The 24,799-nt window shown below is 36.4% G+C and overlaps 1 protein-coding gene across 1 annotated transcript in view; it reads left to right on the top strand.

Moving 5' to 3' along the window:
• LOC149572854 (mraW methylase family protein) overlaps positions 1–24,799 on the top strand; it is a 70,649-nt gene that overhangs the window by 16,561 nt on the left and 29,289 nt on the right. Inside the window, exons 2-3 of the mRNA XM_089813928.1 lie at positions 7,397–7,648; positions 7,963–8,031. Of these exons, the coding sequence (XP_089670054.1) occupies positions 7,397–7,648; positions 7,963–8,031 (321 nt within the window). The remainder of the gene's footprint in view (positions 1–7,396; positions 7,649–7,962; positions 8,032–24,799) is intronic.

Here is a 24,799-nt window from a genome sequence, read left to right as displayed (position 1 = left end):
GTGATTTATCATTGTAATTTGGCCAAAATCCTGCACAAAGGGAACACAAGTTAGCATATATATAATTCTGAAATGTAAGTATACTTTAAAATAGTCATAGTTATGAAGATCAGGGTTAGGAATAAACATTCCTCCATAAATAAGTACATTACTTCTGTTTACTGCTTATGAGATAAATATGTATGTAAAGGCTAGGTCAACCGGGGATTGGCCAAGGATACTTCATTAAAACTTGGGTAGAACCTTGATCCATTTTCCAAGGCTTCTTCGATCTTTCAATGGGTGCTTGCTATCCCTCACCATGCCTAGGTGCTATACCATACCGGAGTATTTGGACATTGTAGTGGGGTCCCATAGCTCGATAAGACTAAACCCAAGAGTGGAATACTTAGACCTCTTGCCTTAGGGATCAACCCTATATTGTGGTAAAATAATGAATGTGTTATTAAACAAAGATCATGAACGATCTATATATACAATATACAAGAGAATGTTTCTATAACGAACAGGAGAGAGGAAATAGAAACATTCTTGTAGAGTGAAGAAAAAAAAGTTTCCGTGATGAACAAAAGGAGTTTATGGAAAGATTGCAAAAAGAGTGACCATTAGAGAAAGACAAAAGAGAGAGTAAATCGAAACTATCTAATGTTGTAATACCCTCCCTTAATGTTTGATCTATCTTAAAAATAAATAAATTTGGCATGTCCTCAAAAAGCGTAAAAGGTAGCCTCGGGTTGATCAAAGAGGTCTGTATGTTCTGCAATGTGGGCCTGTGGCTGGGATCTGCCCTGCTTCCGCTGATCAGAGGCAATGTGAGTCCTGCAGTCTCAAAGCACATGACCAAATTTGTGGTAGTAGTTGCACTGAATGTTCTTCTTGGAGCTATCTTGAGATAGAGCTAATGGATGAGATGGGCCTTTATCCTTGTGACAGGATTGAGCTGAAAACGCTTGTTCATAGGAGGATGAAGGAACAATGCTACCATACTGTTGTTTCCAATGATCTCGCTGCAGAAGTTTGGTGCATAGATTTGAGAACTTCAAGTCAACATTAGTTGTAGTAATGTTGAGCATCTCAATAAAGTGCTCATAGGATGGTGGTAGGCTTTTCAGAGTAATGACCACCATGTCCTCTTCCTCCATTGTACGACCAATGGCCTCAAGCTGATCTTTGATGTCCTTAATCTTTTGAATATGTTCTTGTAAGCACATTTGCTCATCCTTAATAATAGAGAATAATTGATTCTTCAAAAAGAAGGCTCTTCTTTTATCTGATGTCTTGTGGAGATCCTTCAGTGTTTTCTAGACCTCTGTAGCTGTCTTGCCAGGCGACACTTGAGGTAGCTGATCATTAGTGACTGGAAGCTTAATAAGCATAGTCCCGCTTCACGATTACGCTCATCAAACTTCTCTTGAGTAGCATCGACTGTGGTAGGATGAGTCTTGGTACCCAGAACAAGCGCCTTAAGGTGACGGTATTCAAAAATTGTCATCATTCTCTGCTTCCAGGTGTTGTAGTTCTTTTTGTTGAATTGCTATTGCCTTCTAGTGTATAAGACTAGTGAGAGATGCCATTGCATGTTTTTCAATGAAAAAGCGCAAGAAACTGAGATGGCACGAACTTTGTGGCAAATTGATGGAAGACCTAAAAATTTTGAAGACACTTGGATGAGCTCAAAAGACCCAAATAGAATCTGCTATTAGATTTTGGTTCCATTGGCTAGAAAATCGAGGCACGAAAAATGATGCACCTAGAAAAAAGCGAGACTAACCTAGTTGAGATTTGCAAAATCCCACTAGGAATACGCAATTTTTTTGTTAATTTGACACAAAAGTCGAGGGTTTTCAAAAAAACCTTAGTCAGATTAAAAAACTTGAAAAAATTTGTGGAGTTCTTGAATAGAGGGTGGATTTGCAAAAAGGTAGATTTTAATCCATGCAAGGGGTTCTGTTAGCTGAAGAATGCAGAAGATGGAGGCAGGAATCGCAAGAAAGGTCAGAGAAGCATCGCGTTTGAGCAAAAATGTTGTAGAAAAACACTAAAAATAGCGACGAAACTCACGCTTTTTCTAGTAAAAGAGATTGTGGGTGACTAAAAAATGGTTGCAGAAGACCAAGAAATGCCTACTCTGTTGATAAGAAACAAGAAAAATGCGACCAAAAGTCAGAGACGCATCTGCAACGGGAGGAAAATGCCTACAATCTTGAGGAAAAAATGCAATTTTAATGACCTGTGATTTTGCACAAAGAAAATTGCAAAAAAAGTGGACGTTGAATCCCTAGTCGGGTTTGGAGGAAAGAAAATGATGCAAATTTTGAACACGAGCAAATATTTCAAAATTTTTGAACTAATAATTTCAAAAAAGAAATTTAATTTTTTTGAAGAGGCCACGAATTTGCTTTGATACCATATTATGGTAAAATAATGAATGTGTTATTAAACAGAGATCATGAATGTCTATATATACAAGATACAAGAGAATGTTTCTATAATGAACAAGAGAGAGGAAATAGAAACATTCTTGTAGAGTGAAAAGAAAGTTTCCATAACAAACAAAAAGAGTTTATGGAAACATTACCAAAAGAATGACCATTATAAATCGTTGGAAGAGAGAGTCAATAGAAACTATCTAATATTGTAATACCTTGCCCGCTTACCTACCTAACCCTTCCTCCATTCACATGCATATTCAATTTATCTTTAACCATTAATTTTGGTTGATTAATAAACAAATAATGAAATGTTATTGCATCTTATCTCAATATATATTACTTCATTGTATTTTGTCTCATATTAACCTTTACAATTCCTTTTTAATTTACAAGGTCACTGGGAGATGGGGCGACTTGGAGGTCTCCAGGATTGGTATTGGTACCGGTACAACAATTTAAAAAAAAAAGAGACGGGGGTACTTGGAGTCGGCAATTTTTTTTAATAGTTAAAAGAGTCTAATACTAAATACAAAATAGTAATACTGTAAAACCAAAAGACTAAAGTAAATAATAATAGTAATGTCACATTAATTTAGAGTCAAATATTTCAAAACTCACATAATCACATTACTGTATCTCATAGTGATATTTGTTTCCCGAATATTGCATATGATCATCATCATATCAGATTGATAATCGCTGAGATTATCATTACATATTCAAATTTTAAATTAAAAAAAGTATAGTTTGATGCTAAATTGCCAATATGCAAACAAAAATGAACAAACTTAGTACATTAAACAAACCAGAAATCTAGGTAGTACTAGTATGTTGATTGTACTATCATCTACTCCACAAGGTTGTGATCATCCATCTCAAGGTCTTCAGCTATCATGCTCTCAAAATCATTTAAATTGTCATTGGTCTTAATTTTAGCATTAAAAAACATGAAAATGAGGGCTAAAATACATAAAATAATTTAATAATATATTTTACAATTATTTTTTATTAGGAGACTTAAGGGAGACTTCACTTTTTGGATTCGAAGACTGGGAGACTTTAGGAGACTTGAAGTCTCCAACCTTTTTTGAAGTCTCCAGAGATGCGAAAAGTCCCCAAGATGCGTCTCTGTCTCCGAGACATGTCTTTTAGGGGGGAGACGTGTCTCCAGGTAACCATACTTTTATATTATCTTATTTACTAAATCATAAACATATCTACACTTCTTTTATATTATCTTATTTACTAAATCATTAACATATTTACACTTCCATCTTTATATTATCTTATTTACTAACTCATTAAAATATTTACACGTCCGTCTTTATATTATCTTATTTACTAATTCATTAACATGTTTACACTTCCATCTTATATTATCATATTTACTAATTCATTAACCTTATACACTGAATTAACCTTACCTTGCCTTACCTCGAGTTACGGTGGCTACCTTTTTGCTTATCGTACGACGTAGATGCTTTTTGGTCTTATTCAATAGCCGCATGGGCTCGGTCGGTATGGATCACCTTAGTTATTTGTTCTTTCTTTTTCTTTCTTATTGTTATCTTCTTAACCTATGATGTGGACGCCTTTCGTTCTTACCCAATAACCAAGGTCACCGGGAGACGGGGAGACTTCGAGGTCTCCGGTACTAGTACTGGTACCGGTACGACAATTTTCCAAATAGGAGATGGGGGTACTTGGAGATGGCAATTTTCATTTATTTATTTATTTTTAATAGTTTAAAGAGTAACACTAAAATTAAATACAAAATTTGAAAATAGTAATACTGTAAGACTAAAGTAAATAATAATAGTAATGTCACATTAAAAATTAAAATAGACTCATAGAGTCAAAGATTTCAAAACTCACATGATCACAATATTGTATCTCATAGACATATTTGTTTTTCGAATATTGCATATGATCACCATCATATCAGATTGATAATCGCTGAGATTATCATTACATATTCAAATTTTAAATTCAAAAAACTATAGTTTGATGCTGAATTGCTGATATGCAAACAAAAATGAACATTTTGTACAATAAACAAAAAACAGAAATATATCTAGTATTAGTATGTCGATGGTACTATCATCTACTCCACAAGGTTGTGATCATCCATCTCAAGGTCTTCAGCTATCATGCTCTCCAAAAAATCATCACTCGAGAAATTTTTTTTAAATGATTTAATCATTTGAATTGTTGAATAAAAATATTTTTTTAAAAGTGTTTCTAATGTTTTTAAAGTTATTAATTTATTAAATAAAATATTTTAAATGATTTAATCATTTAAATTGTCGGTGGTCTCAATTTTTGTATTAAAAACATTAAAATGAGGGCTAAAATATATAACATAATTTAATATTATATTTTACATTTATATTTTACCAAGAGACTTCGGGGAGACTTCACTTTTTGGATTAGGAGACGGGGAGACTTCTAGAGACTTCGTCATGAAGTCTCCAACCTTTTTTGAGGTCTCCAGAGACGCGAAAAGTCTCCAAGACACATCTTGGTCTCCGAGACACGATTTTTAGGGGGGAGATGGGTCTCCTGGTAACCATGCCAATAATTGCTGGTGTTTGGAATGGTACAGGGAATATACCTTCCTTGTATTAATCCTACGCATTGCTCATCAAATACATTCCAAGATAATATATGCTGCATTGCCTGTCAGACGCTCCTTGGACTAAACATAGATGGACTTCTTTCATTAAGGGGTGACTCCAATGACATAATGTCATAAGGCTTCGAAAAATTATTTGTCGGATCAAAGAGCAAAGAAGATTTCATGGATTCTGGATCCTTGACAGTTTTATGGCCAACTTCCACAACATGAGGACTTGCACAATCAGCAGACGCTATCCTCAATGAATATAAATCATCAGTCTTACCATTTCCAAAGATTTTTCTCTTGTTCCGTACAGTGTACATTTCTTGGCCAGTGGGGACAAAAGTCCATGCTTGATGTTTCCTTGTTCCTTCTTCACCTTCGTTGCTGTAAAGGACATAGTCATGCCATGTTGGTGCAAACTGTCACTAAGACCTCATATGTTTTTGATTCATCAAAAATAATATTAGTTCTATTGATCTAAACTTTTTATCACTATTATAATATGCAGTGATCTGCTCATAGCATAACAGGAAGCTCTTACAGTGGATGGTAGAATCGTACTGCTATAACTGGTCTCTGCTCTTGACTACTCTGAAAATTACACTTCCCAAGAGACAAGGGTAAACTCCTACATTCAATCAAATAGTTTCCATCTAGATCTTCATATCCTTGTTTTTGGATGAGGATGTAGAAGGCATGCCAACGGAGAAGCTGTTTGGGCGTTGGACTCATTGAGACCTTTCATTTGATCAATGGCTTTGGAGGAGATACCTCACTTTGTAAGGAATTTCAATTCACCACATGTAATAATGATCATACTGCCATGTCCAAGTTGATTCCTTGCACTTTCTGGCAACAAAGCATCTAATTGATCTTCGTGACTAAAACTTCTACTGTGAATCTTCTCATCATGCATTGTCTGATCTACCTTCTAATTTTGTGGCTCTATTTGGACGACTCTGTACTTGGACTTCGTATTTATTGATTGAGTTCCTATTAATTTCAGTTCCTTTCTTCCATGCCTTTTTACACCTCCTACTGACTGTGATGTGCTTTATTTTCTTTGTTCTCCCTCTTGTCCGCTATCTTATTATCATGTTAACTTTCTTTTTACTATTCCCTTTCACCTCTGAATTCATAAAATGGAAATTATAATCATTTAATGATAAGATCTTATACTTCTCCCTGCATTTTTTTTTTGGTCTCCATTCTTCTATACCCAAATATTGCTGAACAGTTTTATTCTCATACTCACAGTCTGAATCACTATGAATTGTATATTGTCTAATTCCTTTCAGGATGGCAGGATCAATACCATTGTCATTTCCCCTGTCAAGATAATACTTTATTTATTGATGTTTCTCCATTAGATTTTCTGCAGACTAGTTCATATATTGCCCTCCATATTTCTGAATGTTTGTTTTTCAGATTTAGTAATCCTCTATATACTTTGTAATGAGAAAAGGTGTGCCTTTTCAATTGAATAATTTATTATATTATTATTTATTATTAATACTATTATATTATTATTATTAATAATATTAATGCATATTAAATATGTCAATTTTTATATTTTGATTATTAATTAATCATTATATAAAATTATTTTTTATTGTTTTTATTGAATAATATTTTGTTTTCTCTACTTCAATATTATTATTATCATGTGATATTATAACATGATTATAACGTTACAATTATATTATTACTAATATCTAACATATTATTATTATGCTAATTATTATTATTTTTTTAATCTTTAATAATACATTATATCTGTATTTCAATTATATTTATTTCACTTATCTATTTATCTATACTATCATAATTAGGGGACATGACAAAAGTTCTAACTATAAGTCTATTTTTTCTAAACACGAATAGTCAATATTTTCTTATATATTAGTTATAGCTGTAAGTTTGTCTATTAAATATATAACTGCTATTTTCTGTCAATTGAATGATAGAGATGAGTTCAGGTTCTTAAATTTGTTTATGAACTCAGCCTATCAGAAAATCCTGGTTGAACAGATATAGCATTTCCTGTAGTGGATCTTTCATGCATGCTTCATTCAAAGTCCAAGTCATTAGAACCTTGTCTATTAGACCCTTCCATCAAAATCGGCACTCAAAATTTTGAAATTTAATCATAAATGTGGACAACATAATTTTTTTCTATTTATGTTTTAAGTACTATTTAAAAATGTGTTGAACTACCTGTATATTAGAGGGATGGTTCTGTAACCTGTAAATCCGTTTGGTGTTTTAATAATTTTTGTTGCATTGCATTATATTATATGAACTATGGTTTAATATATATAATAATGATGTTAATGTACAGATTATTAAAGCACATCCTGAGCTACAAGTGTTCATTGGACTCGATGTAGATCCTGCAGCACATGAGCAGGCAAAGCCTAAATTACAATCTATCCTTGATGAAAATCAAGGTCCAAGATCTTCAAATTTGAGACTTAATATTGTATGCAACAACTTCAAAGAGATCAAGAGTGTTTTGGGACAAGTGGATAAAACCCTATTAGTGGATGGAGTAGATGGGATTGTGATGGACTTGGGCATGTCATCAATGCAGGTATTATCTACACAACATGATATTGTATCAATTCAAATAACATTTGGAAAATGCCTTAACTATGGCCTGCAAATTTGAAAAACGGTATATTTCCAATTGTTCCTACCTTGTTACACTCTTAATTATTTGTGAAACAATAATTGTATTTATAGAATAAATTGGTATTTTTCAAATATCAAGAATAGCATTTTCTTTTTAAAATTTTCTTGTTTTGATTTTTAATCGTCTAGTTTGTTTGGTTTAATGAAAAAGCACATTGTTGAGGTGTTTCAAATTTAACGAGGTTTTTGTTTCCTTGTGATAAAATTGCACAGTTAGACAATGCAGAAAGGGGCTTTAGTGTGCTATACGACGGACCGCTTGACATGCGTATGGATCCTACAGTAAGACATGATCTTAAGCTCTTGATTTGTTTTTGTTTTCTGAGAGGACTAAGGTTATTACGCAAGTTTTTTTAAGCATTTGAAATACATATCAGCATTACAGTTGCTGTGGTCCTGGTTTTCTCAAATATTGAGGTTTGATTCCTTTAACCTAAGTCACAAGGTTCAAATTTGAGTTCGAGTTCGGAGACCACAAAACTATAATGAAGTTTGGCATAGTAAAAATATCAATAAAAAATTTGACATTGAATTTTCCTATAAATTTAATATTTTTTGAAAATATAAATAATATATCCTCCAGAAAAAAATTTCAAAACAGTTTAATATTACATAAATTATAGATTTGAAATGAAATAAAACAATCACTATATATATATATATATATATTTTGATCGATAAGAGGCTGAAGCCAAGATTAATTATTATTATTAATTATTTAGCTCAAGTAGACTCGAACTCAAGACCTCCTAGATAAGAGGCTTATAATTTACCGTAGTGTTGTAGGCTCTCGCCTAGTAAAAAAATAAATAAATAAATAAATATATATATATATATATATATATATATATATATTTTACTTTTATCTGTAAAATTTTAAAAAAAAAAAAACACAAAACACAAAATAAGAACACTAAAATATTAAGTAAAAAACATAAAAAAAATATTGTTATATTAAAAATAAAATATAAAATACTAGTTTTATTCTATTTAAAAAGCACGTGTTAAAACTTATGGTTTTTTACTATTGGCAATACAAAAATATAAAAGTGTTGTTGATTCATACTTCAAAGGGGATTTTGGGAAGCCTAATGTAATAGAAAACAAACATGAATATCCCCAATGATATACAAGTTTCAAGCTTCATATGCTGGTCTCCCTTGTCATGCTGGTCCAAAACGAGACCTGTCAAGCCCATAACAGACGATATAATGGCTAGAACATATCAAGTGTAACATGCGAATTTTCATAAACAAGTTTTTATTCTCAAATTAAACTAATTTCACAAATAACTGGAAGAAACTCTTTTCAATCTATCTTACATATTTACGAGAAACCAAAGAGATATTTAAGTATTGCTAACTTTTAACTACTTCTAAATATTCAACTGAAAATAAAGTAACGATTATTCATAAAGTAAATGATTTCTCTATCTTGAAAATAACCATTTATTCATTCAGGGGTTGTTTACGGTATAGGGTAAAAAGATCAACACATGTATAACACGACTCAACGCAGAACAGATACTTTATTCATATATGCACTTAATGATTACAATCCGAATACAATGACTACAATGATCTCAATGATGATTCCAAAGTCCATCTCGGACGTGTACATGTACCCTTCCGAAGGGGTGACTCAAGCGTTACGCGTCCATTCGGATACTACTCTACCTGTCGGCTACACTATACATTTTACTGACAACATCATCCCCCCAAAAGAAAAGTCGTCTCCGGACGACAATACAACAAAATTTAGAATAACAAAATACATCAATGCATAAGTACTAGATAGAGGGATGCATCCCTGGCGTAGTGGCCGTTCGTGTCCTCAACTCGTTCAGCTCTGTCCGTAGCTTGTAGACCCGTTCTTTCCTAATCTTCGGCTCTGCTTCTGCTTCCATTTGAAGCTCTAGGGCTGACTGCATCATCTCTCTGACTTCTCCCAACTCCTCTGTTGCCATCTTTTCTTTTTTTATTGCCAACTGTTCTTTTTTTGCTAACAGGGCTGTCCTCTCGGATTGCTAGGCCGCCCTCTCGGATTCCCAAGCTGCCTTCTTTGAAGCTAACCTGACAGCTGACTCCTCCTGAGCTCTCTCAGTTGCTACCTGATTCGCCTTACTCCTTCGAAGAGCGTAGTACGCCTCCTATAACTTCGCTATCTCATGAATCATAGCCTCTAGCTGGTTCTCCATCTCAGGGTCTCTCGTCATGGACCAGTCTTGCCGCATCTCCGTGGTCTCCACATCCGGCCATCCCCTTACCTCAAAACAAATTGTAAAGGCAGTTGGACATCCCAACCTCATGAAGGATATGACTCCCTCCAACTCCTTCACCACTGACTCCAACGCCTGAGTTCTTGTCAAATCTAACACCGTGTCGGTAGGTATGTCACTCGAGGTGCCGGGGTTCGGTGAAACTTTGTACTTAGGAAAGCACTCACCTTTTGGGTTCGGCTCTCTTTGTCCTACTTAGGTAATGCCAACAGTGCCGTATCTACTGTGACCACCGCATCAGAACCCACTACATCCAATCGGACACCCGATGCCCCCAACTCGTCGCCTGCCAGTACCTCCATCACCCCTGTCTCTGTGTCCATCTCCATATTGGGTACCAAAGTCTCTCCTATATCTGGTAGAGTCTCACGAGCCGGCTCCATCGGTACCTTCGGAGCTGCTATCTTCGTCGGTGCCGGATGTGACTCCGCTACAACTTGTGTCTCTACGGTGGGCTGTGTCATAGCTGAAATTGGTGTCATCACCACTGGCTGCCTGTACTGTCCAAACCCTAGGATACCATGTATGCCTACAGGAACCAAGTGTGTCGTAGCCAAAAGTACAGGCAGCGGAAATCTCAAAGGTGTAGCTGTGATCACTTCTACCTCCTCGTCCTCGTCCTCTTCCCCCTTAGACCCACTCTTCTTTGAAGATGTCTCCTCTCGGCCACTATCTGTGTTTCCACCATCCGGCCTTGGTCGCTTCTGTCCTACGGTTTTGGTGCCGAGAGTATCCAAATGCCTCCATTGCATAATAGGTGGTTCGCTAGGCGCGAGTGGTCTCGGTTTTGCCTCTAGTGCATCATTGGGGATCATCCGCGTCGTCGTATCCAAGAACAGACCAATAGCATATTATGGCATATAGAACATTTTGTGCTACAATGTCATAAACCTTGACATCCGTTTGGCCAATAATGTTGCCCAATCATATACCCTGCCATGCAAAATTTTGTTCATCATGGCTACGTGGGGGAAAGAGATATTTGAAGCGCGGCTCGAACCTGTGAGGCGGCTTTTCACTATGTCCATCAAACAACGTCAATGACCCTCCTGGATATTAGACTTCTTTAACCCTCTGCCCTTGGACGTGTCTGAAAGAGCCTCCTGTTCTACCTGCGACAAGTCTCCGCACACAAGCTGTATCAACTTCAACTTCACTTCACGGCTCATCTTTTTTGGCTTGCTTTCTGTTTTTCTCCCGCCCTGAGCATGACCAAGTATGCCAAATACTCGTGTAAAATCAGCCGGTTTGAATGATACTACTAAATTGTGATCAAGATATTCAAACGTATTTCTTTGAGAGAACCTGTCATACGTTTCAATCATAATGCGCAAGAACCCTTTGTAGTCTCTGATGCAAAATACTAGCAATTGCACTACCCATTCCACCTGAGCTTTCCGGATACTAGCCTTCACCTAGTGATTATTTGGATTCTCCTGCCACCACTTTCGACACTCTGCACCATTTAACCCTTCGAATGTAATACTCTGTATTGTAGGAATGTCTCTCGGTTGCTTCGGTTGCTTTGCTTTTTTCTTACTTGCACCTGCACTGGTCCCTGCATAGGTCCCTCTTGCATGTTTACCGTACAGGGTAAAAAGATCAACACATGTAGTATAACATGATTCAACACAGAACAGATACTTTATTCATATATGCACTCAATGATTACAATCCGAATACAATGATCACAATGATGATTCCAAAGTCCATCTCGGACGTGTACATATACCCTTCCGAAGGGGTGACTCAAGCGTCATGCGCCCATTCGGATACTACTCTACCCGTCGGCTACACTATACATTTTATTGACAACAGGCGTTAAAAGAAACATACAGTATAAATGAAGAAATTTCTTTAACTCATTGTTCAAGCCTTAGCATTGGTGAGAGGAGAAGCATTGACATAGGCTTAACCTCCCAACCGCGTACCATTACTTATCCCTACATATTTTAATTTAATAGAACGACCCTCCCTACCTCGGGATTGAGCTTGGGATGTTCATAAGCCCAGCCATCAGAGTAATCGGGTGGGTTGAAGTCCCAACAGTTATTCTCCAAAATAACTAAAGCGTCTGGACAATCAACAAAGATCACATGTTTGGTATATCTGCCTAATTCTACCCTGGCCAAGGATTTTAAATTGGGTTTACAAACCCGATCTCCACCAACTCGACTTGACAACATCTTACATAAATGGAACATGCATGAGCTATTATAGTATTTCTTTAGCATATTATTTATTTGCTTTGTTTTCTTTCTTATTTGTGCAGACTCCCTACACCTCCTCACCATTTAGGCCATCAAGCCGGTGATTCCCAGGTGCTCATGAGTTCTTTTCCTTGGATTTTGCTTTACACCTCTTCACCTTAACATGCATCATTGCTGGTGAATTCCTCGGTGTTTGGTTACATGATTTCATTTCCATATCTGTGTGATATGAACAAATATATGTATTTATATTTTAAATTCTGAATTTGATTGATATGCTAAAGTAACATCAATGTATATCAGATTCCATATGTTATAATCTAAATGTTATTACTTGGGATTCAGTCTAAAGTAAATATATTTCATCATCATGAATTCTATGCTTCAATAGACAACTGATTCAAATGATGTAATTTATGGAATGAAAATGCAAACATGTTTCTGTGGTATACATATTCGACTCTTGTACTTCACATGAATCCGACAGACTTAGCATTATACACAATGGACGTGTGCGGTTCAGCAGACTCAGCATTAAAGAAGAATATACACTATGGAGTTATGCAATTCAGCAGACTCAGCATTAACGAAATATTTATAAACAGTGGAAACATGCGAATTCAAACAGACTCAGCATTAAGGAAAACGTAAATGGCATTACTTGGTTCGACAGTACTCTTACTCGGCTGTACGGATATATCCTTGAATGCTCTGAGGTCAGTTATGCAGACTTAATCGTTCTAATTTCTGCAGCAAGGGACGTGGAAGAGAAAAGAAAATGGAAGTGCAGTAACTTCAATTGGAAACAAATCTCAGATACTTAGAGAGAGCCACCGACAACAGTGAGAAAGAAAGAAGGGTGACTTGCGATACAATTAAGAGACTCAATAATATAGAGGAGCTTGACTCTATGGTTTCCTTCAGTTACAAGAATCCATTCGATAGCCATTCAAATTGATTAAAGAGAAAGAAAAGGAGGGAAGAAAAGAAAAAAGAAGTAGTTCAAGAGTTATATTTTATTATTTTATTATTATTAAATATTCTTATCTATGTTCATGTGTACGTATTGATAAGGTGGCATCTTTAGATTATAATTTATAATGTATTGGTGTCACCTTGTTTTTATATACATATGTTCGTATTTGAGAGTGTTTAATAATAATTAAATAATAAATTCTTTGATAATTCTTTTAAAGGTAAGAGTTATGTTTAATTTATATATTTTATTATAATGTTCCTTTTATAGCCCATGCGGTTTCACTATGTAACATGTTGTCAAAACCTAGTAACCTTGCCAAGGTAGTTTTAGGTCAAACCTATCGATTCTGATGATTGGACCATTCGACTATTCCCTTCCGATGACCCAGTTTAGCAATGCTTCCCCTCTCTATTGTCTTCTTCCTGTAATCATTCAAAACAACATTCTCACCAAGACATCAATTCAAGATTTATAAATTGTTAATTCAAAATCACCTAGTGACCGTTAGAGATTTCATCAATGTCAGAATAACCAACTCTTTTCACATGTTCATGAAAATATATATATATATTTCAACTAACTCATTTCACATGATCGGAAAGAGATAAATTGATACAACGGCTATAATTAACTAACTCACTTTCACATGATCAGGAAGAAATAAATTGATACAACGGCTATAATTAACTAACTCACTCTCACATGATCAGGAAGAAATAAATTGATACAACAGCTATAATTAACTAACTCGCTTCACATGATCAAGAAGAAATAAATTGATACAACGGCTATAATTAACTAACTCGCTTCACATGATCAAGAAGAAATAAATTGATTCAACGACTATAATCAGTTTAAAATTTAGGGCAAAAATTTGGGATGTAACATCAAGACCATAATTTGCTCATTATTATGTGGACGCATTTAGACTACCGCAAATCTCCTATGCCCTAGCCACAATTGTCGAAATTTCCTTTTCAACTTGCTGTAGCCGTAGAAAACTCCTCTTTAACAGATTATAGTGAGCTTTAGACTATAATTTAATATTGTTTTTACAATTTCGCCAAATTTGAATTTGTAGTAAAAAATTAGGCGAACCTTGTGAAATAGCCTTTAACTACTAAAGTTCTTTAAGCACTTTTTATCAGGCTACAAAACATATAATTTTGGTAAACATTATTTCTATTCTGTATGCATATAATACGAGGAATCTGTGGCTAACTCCTCACTACCCCAAAATCTAAGGTCAGAGAATAATAACCTTACATAACATCAGATTCTGAATGCACCAAAATAAAGTAAAATTCATGTTTTCACCTCTATTTATGCGATTGATTTTAGTCACTAACTTCAATCATGCAATCGTCATCACTGTTTCCTTCTCATAGATAGCTCCACAATTCTATGTCTAGTTCTATCTCTATTCAAAGCAGTAAAAGAACAATGACATAAGCTTCTTGATATTTAGCTTATATCTACGTTCCACCAAGTTTTCCAGGATAGGGATGGGGAGATGAATTTTAGGGATGGACATTTTTTAGGCCATTTTGGGGGATTGCAATGGGGACGGCTATATATAAATACAGGGAAGTTTTAAATATTCATATGATAGCATTGATAAGACACTCACTGTATACATAACATTGGAGTTTAATTGAGAGTCCACATGAGAGTCAAACAAATTAGTAAATGTCACAGTCCAGTTGCTTTCGTAATTCACTGTCAATGTTCATATGATATATTTTAAGTTATACTATATAAAAAAAAAATACAACAAAATGCTCAAAGACTGTAAGTCTTAACTACAAAATGACAAAAACATGGAAAGTTGTTTCTGCCCCTAATCCACATCAATTGGAGCCTTGACTTTGAGCCACTGCCACTATAAGGGGCTGCCTCATCCAATGGAACTTCAAACAATCCCTCCTGTGCTACCTTCTCCTTAATCTGGGTGGTGTCATCAAGAACGATATACCACTATTTAATTGGAGTCGATTGAGACTCTAAAGTTTGATGACTTGAAGTTGTAAAACTACTATGCATGACCACCAACTTTGCTACTTGTCTAAAGGTGAGCCTGTTCCTTTTGATAGAGTGGATGAAGTTACATGTGGACAAATTCCTTTTCACATTGGAGGAATTGACAAACTATGAATGGAGGCAAATGACGAGCATCCTCAACTTTGGTGTATCTTTTCCATGCCATGTTCACCATCCGATAGGGTCAGTTTGAGTTAATGTAGCTCTATATGTACCTTTTGTTTGTTGAATATTGGACAGTGATTAATAAAGGCAAAGCCTTGTGACTGAATCTAGTTGACTCCTCACTTGAAGTTGAAACATTTTTCAAAGGGCCTTCATTAACCCTTCACTACTTCACTACTTTCATCATTTTGTTATCACAAGGAGGCATCTTGCCAACCTTTGGTACATATCATTTGGGATTTAGAGCAAAGAATCCAATATGACGCTAGACGTTCCTACTGTTTGTTGATGAGGGTTTTACCCACCAGAACACTAAATAAAATATACCATGTGTATCTTATTCTCTCTTGAGCAAGGAAGTCTCAGGTGCTTATTGAATATGATCTGATGAGACAACCCCAAGGTTCCTATTGTTTGATTGATATCCCTCTGATGTTTTCTTGGATTTCTAGAAATTCTGAAGATGCCTGAGTTTGCCTGACATCCACTGGTGAGTAGGAGAGTTGAGGGGCCCTTGTAGTCTCTCTTTCTTTAGATGACATTGTACATTCCTTCAAACCTTGAGTATCTTCATCCATTTTGCATTGCTCGTTCCCTTCGAAGGCATCCTTCACATTCATATGTGAACACCTCCACGATTGTACTGCCTCCTCCTGTGTGCAGTATTGTCTTGCTTTAACGACAAGCCTTGATAAATGAACTTCTTGACAGTAATTGATCCTTCAGAAATGAATATGGTCAGTACTGATGACTATAATCTTCAGTTGCTTGGCTCTGGAAGACACTAAACAAGTGACCATTCGGTATCTTCTCTCTATTGTCAATAGTTGATTCTGCAGTTATACTTCCAGTCATGTGTGCATATCACAAACATTGACCACAGGATGTGCATGACTACCCCAACTATTACTGCTATGAAGAGCTTGGCTCACAAAGGTAATCCACCTACTGCATTTCCTCTTTAATATAGCTCAATGTAGCTCTTGAAAATAGATCTCCAAACTGAATTTTTTTCTATCTCCTTTTGCATCAGAGACTCCTGTCTTCAATGTTGGCTCTGCTAATAATTCACGACAATTCCAGTGCCTGATATATTTGTTTCTGTCCTTGTATTTCCTGATAATCAGCTAGAGAGATGGAAGAGGTTAGCCAAATTAGTACACAGGCAACTCCAACCATAGCCAACAACAATCTGATGGCGCCCTCAAAATCACTGCAGTAGTTGCCAATCAAGATATTGAGTGTGGCTCACACTGGTGCTCTGGTTTTGATTCTTATTGTTCTTCAAATACATTGAATTTCAAAATACTTGTTCAGCTCAAATACTTTAATATTATTGACAACACAGAGATAGTTATTGATACACAAGACATAGTTCCATCTATATGATCTGCATTAATAGTCTTAATATCACCTGAATTTTGTATAGATAGGATTACTTGTATGTTCATTTTGTTAGACCAAGGTTCATGGGGATTGATTTGTCCTTCCCGATAATCACTAGTGATGTTATTGTTGCTTAATTTTAACTCGTGTTAAAATTTAGTTTCAAAAGAGAACAGATGAAGTAAAGTGTTAATGTTTATCAATTTCTGCTTATATTCAAAATTGCAGAAAACACTTTTCATTCATATTGAAAGAATAATAAATGTCCTTGTATTATTCATTCTGAATATACAACTGATATATACAAAAGAATTGTAATAAGCAAAGACTGCTGAAAGTAAAATTCTCTCACACAAGTGACCGTGAGAATGGTCCCTAAGCTGCTGATATATATTCCTACTCTGCAAAGTAAATAACATGAAAAAAGGAGAGAGGAGAAAGTCATGGGCACCAGTCATTGCCTGTAATGACTGGTTGACACGCATCCATCTGCTTCCACCCATTCACTGCCTCGAACTGTGTCCCATCCATGCATCCGAACCCTGCATTCATAGAAAAGATTGTTAGATCCAATGGGTCTAAGCAATGCAAAGTGTCTCATTTCGCCTCACTCATATTCTTTCACGCCATTCATCTTCACAATATAAAAATATATATCAGCAAAGAAAGGAAAACTATCACACTGAAATGCTTTACTACTAACATTTTTGTTCACTATGTAGTATTTTGTTTCTAACGGATACACGGATATAACTATAGGCTCCCACAAGGGTTATTGAGCCCGGCGTACTCATTAGAAACAAGACATATGAAGCTGGTCAATTTTAGGCCTCAACAAATATAACAACATAGAAGATAGCATTCAGAAGTAACAAGGAAATATGACGAGTACAGCTTTAGGACCATCTAAGAATAAAGACAGGTATAGGGCAAAGTAAAAGCAGAGTCAAAGGAGGATACTAGGTATGCATACAAGAGCTGTTTTATACATCCAAAGATATAAAGATAAGTAAACAGGGAAGTGGAGAACACATTCAAAAAATAACCAGCAGTATTGTTGATGTCAATTTTTGTACCACTACATAACATATTAGCAATTGAATATCTGATACGGAGTATCAAACACACAATTCCTCTCTTGAAAAGTTAATACTCATGGGATATGAGAATAACTCCAATGTTCCTTACCCCTGTGGATACTAACTCAGTATATTGATGTGATTTGCTGGTAATCACGTAGGCGGCCTTATGCTAATTGTTGAGGATGGCTTGGACTTTGGTGGGATGATGGAGATGGTGATTTGGTGTGAATGCTAGATGATGTTGGTGGGAAAGTGATGGTGATGGAGGGTGAATGGTTCTTATGACTTACGCCTTTCTAACTTTCCTCTTCAAAATTCTAACTTCTAAACTACTTGCTATTCTACTCCTACTCCTATGAATGGAAGACTAGCAAATGGACTAGGATTGAATCTAATGAAAGTTAACCAGCGGCTCCACCTCCATAGATGCAATGATTCAAAGGAAAAGTAAACTAGTTTACCCCACAAGGCTTCCCAACAAGCCGTTAGGATGCTAGTGGCCTAGTATTGATCTCTATCAAACATCTACTAATTCTACCATGCAACGGCCTAGTATTGATCTCTATCAAACATCTACTAATGCTACCATGCAACTATCCATCTACTTTACTCTTGCTTAACAACTTGAAATGCAATCCACTTTAACAACTAGAAAAGAAATTTAATTCTAACAATTTGGAAGTAGAAATCATGCAATAATACCTAAGGCTCTTAATCACCATGCAAGTCACAACAATGAGAAAGAAATAGCAAATTTTGGCATTATCTTTGCAACAATTTTCTCCGACCATTACAAATGAGAGCAAATGGCCTTATATAGAGGCCAAAATGTACAACCGACGGTAGAGATAAAGAGGCAAAATCGAAGATCCAGATTGAATCCTAGAAACCCTAATTAGGGTTGCCACCCCATTGACCGATGAGAAGATGCCACCTCGTCAATGGACCAATGAAAAAAGTGAAAAAGTAGCAAAGAATGAGAAGGCACCAAAATGGTGGCCAATCAAAATTAGACACTTGTCCTACCCTAGAAGAAAGAGGAATTGCCACTTGGGCTTACATCATATGATCTAATATAAATCTCCCTTTTTCTTTCATTCTTTTAGCTAAGGCAATGAACCTAGCTAGCCTTTCGTTGACTTCCTCCATGGGAGGGCAAGGTGTATGCTTTATCTTGAACTCGACCAATTTCATCATGTTGCTTGCTGCCTGTAGTGTCTTCTCATGGTCTTTCTCATACTCTTTTGCAAATCCGATAAATGCATTGAGGGAGGAAAGGGTGCCCAAATGTTTCTTCTTGATAGCAACCTTTCCTAACTCATCCAATTTTGATCCAAGTCTTGTCTCATTGATGTCCTCTTCTCTGATGTCTTCAAAATCAAGTGCCACCCCAACATCGCTCATCATGGTTGAAATGGAAGTGTCGACGCTTGGGCTATGTTGTGCAACTGCATTCTGTATCTCCTCGAGTGTTCTCAATCTGGTAGTCAAGGCAACAAACCAAGACTCAACCGTACTCAATCCTCTTTCATCAACCAACTTGGCCCTTTCCAAATATGTCTTCGGTAGCCCAATGAACGCTTGTAGCCTGGGAATAGCTAAATCCTTGACTGGAAGGAAATCCTTCCACTCCTCTTCAAATATTCTGAATTTGTTTCTAACAGTCACTAATGACCGGAATGTCGAGATTGATGGAACTTTAAATTTTAACACATTGTAAAGTCCCAGATATCATAGCAAAAGAAGAAGAAATTATGTGATCCATATATGTTCCAGGACAGATGCTGATATATTTGAAGCTGATTTAAGTGGAGACATGGAGGGTGATTTTGACAGTAAGCTTTTATCATGTAGAATCTAAGCCAATTGGAAGGATGTGTGAGAATGCCCCTGCCTGCGTCTTAGCTTTAATACACTTCTGATCAGCCGAGATGCAGAGCAAAATTTTTGCTCCTTGGCATTTAATTCTGTGGAAGAGCATGTTGTATGGTTCTTTCAAGCTTGTAAATTACTCTCAATTTGTTTCTTTACTCTGACCAAGGATGCTGGAGATGCAGCATCTGTAGTTATTGCACTAGCAACACGTTTGATGGTTTCCCTAACTGATGTGAATACATGGAAACACTTTGACAATGACCACAAGGTAGATGGAAGCCTTGTGGCATGGAAACTTATTAATTGGATATCAATTGGAAATGCTAGTCTTTATTCTTCAGTTCATCAATACATGATGAAACATGATAGTGTACTCACTAGGAAGTACAAGTCTATGGGTGAGATGGATGACAGCTTCATTATAACTGCAAGTGCAATAACTATGGTACTGCGACCTTTCTCTATATTACAACCATTTTTTTTCAAACAATATCCATTCTGCCTCAAATCAGTCAGATCATCTTGAGAGTTATCATGCTGTAATAAAAGGTGCCGCAGAGCAATTTTGTGTGTATGTACTTACAATCCCTCATCTCACACAGCGACTTCCCACTGTACTGATGCGTGCTCTTCAACACCCCGTGACTCTCTCACATTTTTTGAAGACATTGGTGGTCAGGCAGATTTCAAAGGAAGTTATTTTCCCAGAAATATCAAATTTTGAACAGCCAAACCTAACAGGGATTCCAAGTTCTGTATGGGCTCTGGTGAATGTTGTTAGTTTGGCATCAGTTTTTGATTAGAGCTCTGAGTACTCTGGACATCTGGTGAAGGGTTTAGATTGTGGTGAACATGTGTTTTCTCTTTGTAGCATTTTAGAGAATTTGATGCCATAGGAAAATAAAAAGAAGCATGGCTGATGATGATGAAACGTTTGATGGAAACCATTTTTTAGCTGCCGTCAGGCACCATTCTTCAACTGATGCAAACAATGAGGATGGACTTACAGGCATGAATTTGTCATTTGTTTTCCTATGCATGTAGCACAACATAATGACATGTAGAGTCAAGATGGCATGAAGAGGAAATTGGAACTACAAGATGTTGCTCAGCTGTATTCCTACCTTATTGCATTGTTTTCTGCTTTCAATTCATCTGGCGGACCTTTGCCCATCCTTAATTTATTAGCCTTTACTCAGGGATTTTTGTCACAACTGTGGGAATGGCTGCAATAGTTTCTAACTCTCAAGAAAGCAAGTCATTCAAAAGTTCACAAGCATGCACAAGCCAGTGCGAATTCTGGTTGTGATCAATTTCAGGGTACACAAGGCAGAAAGGAAGAAAGTTTAGTTAGAAATGTAAGTAGTAAGTGGGCCTCTGCATTTTTAAGAATGAAAGGCAGGTTTTCGAATGAAGATAACACCAGTGACATGGGTAAAGATGTCTCTATTCAGAAGTGCACTGGTGAGGATAATGAATGCCAAGAATGGGACGTGGAGCCTATGAAGAAGGGTCCTAAGGGCATTACAAAAAGTTATTCTACATGTTGCTTTTATTTTGTGCTACATATGCACACTTGCTAATGGTTCTTGATGATGAAGAGTTCTATGAGAAACAGGTTCCTTTTACACTTAAACAACAACTGAATCAAGCAACATTAGGGATTTTTGCTCAGGAGACTTTGCTGCCTGTTTCTGTAGAAGCCGGGGGATTATTGCATATTGATTAATGTTTGATAGACTTATATCTAACGTTTCTCTATATTTGTTGCAGGTTTAATGCACCATCGCGGCAGGAGGAGCACACAAAGCTGGCATCAATCATTCACATAAAGCTATATGCATGTGGAGGAGATATTGTCATGTGCGGATAAGGAGTATGAGTTACGTCTGAAGAAACTCGAGCCACATAGACCCCTCGATATACACCGTTTGTGATGTTCAGAAGTTGTGAGCCGACGATAATGGTTTAAGAAGATTAAATACAGTCAAGTTACTCCCAGACTGATGTATTCTGGGTTGCATTTAGCGCTTGTGAGGTGCAAATCTATATAGAAGGGGGAGAGTTTGAATGGCGGGAGTTTTTACTTGTCCTATAACTTAATTCAAGCCCGAATTTAAGTTTATTTTTATGCAAAAATTGCGGCAGTTATCAATTGGTTATTTGTTATGAAAAGACGCATTGTTTTAGAAAGGCATAGTGCCTTTTCATTTTGTATAAATAGGAGATGTAAAAATCAAAATGGGACAATATTCATATTCATATTTGTAATTTTTGCCTATTGTATACTTTATGACATATTTTATTCTTTCAATGGTAAAGAGATAAATTTTTGAACTAAGCCTGTGGACAGTGGATTGGTGAGCAAATTTTTATGTGGTTCGGATAGATTTGCAGTAGATGGATCATCCGTAGGAAGTGTCTCTACGTATAATTTTTATTTCCGACACAATCTATAAGCGTATTTATTTTTATTTGCATTGGAGTTTGAATTATTATTATGTTGTGTCCTTAATAAATGTTTTTTATTATTTTCTATAAATATTTTAATATTCAGATAAGTGGACCGGGTCGTTATTGCATTTTAAATTTGATGAACATAAATATTGTGAAATATTTTATTGTTTCCGTATTTATGTCTAATTTGTCTCCGCTAGAGTTAAAGTACATTTTAGACTAATTAAAATTGCGTTTATATAATTGACCCATTGCGTCAGAATTATTAAAATTGTTTATAGTTAAATATATTAAACTTTATAAAGTTGTACGTGTCAACTTATAATGTTGACTCTGATTGCCCGTTTAATTAGGCACTGGTCTTTTACTCCTGATCCATAATCCATATGCTGGCAACTGTTTCATTTCTTTCCTTTGAAGAATTAATATATTCATTTGTTGCAATCATCTATAATAATCACTTTTATTTAAAAACATTCATACAATTATTTGCTTTTATTCTTAATTCGTAATTTGTAATCTTAAAGCCTTCTATAATTTTTGCCGTTTTGAAAGCTTTCATTGCATTCACATTCTAATTGATCTATTTTAAGTGTCTTGGATCTAAGTGTTTCGTCCAGGACTAGGTACACCCGCCTCGGTTTTGCAGAGCCAAAAGTGCAGGGGATTTAGATCGTATTGATCAATCCTGTCAAGTTGGCCTTAACCAGTTGGTATCCCAGTATCGAGCAAGCAAGGCTCGTAGGATTCCAATCTACGATTTTGGGAACCAACAGAGATGAAGGCAAGAAATTTGCCCATCTTGGATTGTACCATGGATCCAATCCCTGACTTCATGTAGCTGAGTTGATATCTCTTCTAGGTTGCTCCAGCTATCTTGAGGAAGGGTTGTTTGGTGCAACTATTGGATAGGCTAGCAATCTCTCCAATATTTGTTCTCGACCTCCAACTTTACGATCCTTTCATTTGCCTTTCTCAACCTTTCTCTAATTAAAGCTATACCCTCCTGAATCTCTTCACATTCCATATCATCTATGTTTCTTCCCAAGTTGTGCTCCACTATCTCATATTCCTGGGTCACAATCTCATCCATTGCTTTGTTGACTGTTGGTATAGCAATCTGAACCTTTTGATGACCATCGTTGTCGCTCCTGATTACCTTTGCCACTGTTTTTGCCATTTGTTTCTGGTTCTTGCTACCATCCTTGGATGTCTTCAACTGTTCGGGCAATTACTACCTCGCCTCTTGGCATAAGCATTTGCCTTAACCATAGCGGTGCGGTGCATCTCCCCAAATTTGGATTCGGTTTGACTAATAAAGCATCACCAACGGCCTCGGGTGCCTGACTTATTGCCTCAGTGTCAATCAGCCCAGTTCCTTCTCCACTAGTAACTGCCATGTCATCTCCTTGTTGGTTTTGTGAGAGAGGAGAGTACTTGGTGCTATCACTGTAACCACTTGACTTTGAATCAGAGCTCACCTCTACCGCGGTCCTTTGTTCACTTGTGTTATCTTCTTGGCCTCTAGCCTCAATTATACTTTCCCTTGACGGTGTTGTGTGTTGTCTCTTGGCTAGAGGTTCCGGATGTTCTTTGCTCTTCTCAACCTCCAAAGCCCTTTTCTTGCTTCTAACCGTTTCTTGTTGCCGGCTACTTCCTTCACCCTTCTGTCCGATTGATTCTGTTGGACCTTCTTTTGGCTTCATCTTCTCATAAGTAAGGGGAATCCTTTGACTTTGTAGCTTCCTTAATCTGTCATTATACCACGACTCGGTATGCAAATCAATTGCTCTTGTAACTGCCTCCAAGGAGGGATCCTGATGATCATCCCAATCTACTGGATTCAACTCTCTTCCTTCTACTGTATTATAATCTTCCCTCAACACCTTTCCATCATCTTCCAATTGATCGGGAATATCAAGGCCTCTCCATTTGATATCTCTCATCATGTTCACTGACAACCTTGAGAAAGCTAGCTTTCTCACATGAAAGTCATCCTTGGCATTGGCCCAAAAGTCTTCAATAGTGGGAACATGCTTAAACACATTTCCATGAGATACCTTGATAAGATCATTAGGATCGAATCCTTGCCTTGCTCTGTAGCATCCTAGATGATACCATTCCAATTCCTTCTCCGTAGCTGCAAAGGCGACCCGATTGAGGCAACTATCATTGCCAATTCTGAATGAGAAGGTAATCCCTGTTTTACCTTTGTTTCTCATTATTCTATCATAGTGCTCAAGTTGCCTAGTCAATTCCATTAAAACTACGTTGTTGGGTGGGTATCTTGGAAGCCTCTTGGGACAAATTGTACTCATGGCAAAGGCATCACAAAACATTTTGTAATCCTTGTTGTTGTGCAAATGAAGCTGTGGATAGCATTCATGCACTAAATATTGCCCTGGCCCATTGCCAACTTCTCCTAAGGCCTTAAGTCCTGGACTCTTATACAATCTAGCAATTAGGTAAAACAGATAGGATCCCATGTAGAATTGTTTTTGGTTTTGTATGGTTCAAAGTTGCAGCTCTAGGTTCTCACTTATGATCCTAGCCCAATCAAATCTTCTTTTTCCTTTTT

Source organism: Cupressus sempervirens, chromosome 2 (assembly GCF_028749045.1).
Source record: "Cupressus sempervirens isolate cs-2001-9-10 chromosome 2, ASM2874904v1, whole genome shotgun sequence".
In the NCBI taxonomy this organism is placed as follows: domain Eukaryota; kingdom Viridiplantae; phylum Streptophyta; class Pinopsida; order Cupressales; family Cupressaceae; genus Cupressus; species Cupressus sempervirens.
Note: the sequence above shows the minus strand (reverse complement) of the source record. Positions and strands in the feature narration are given on the sequence as shown.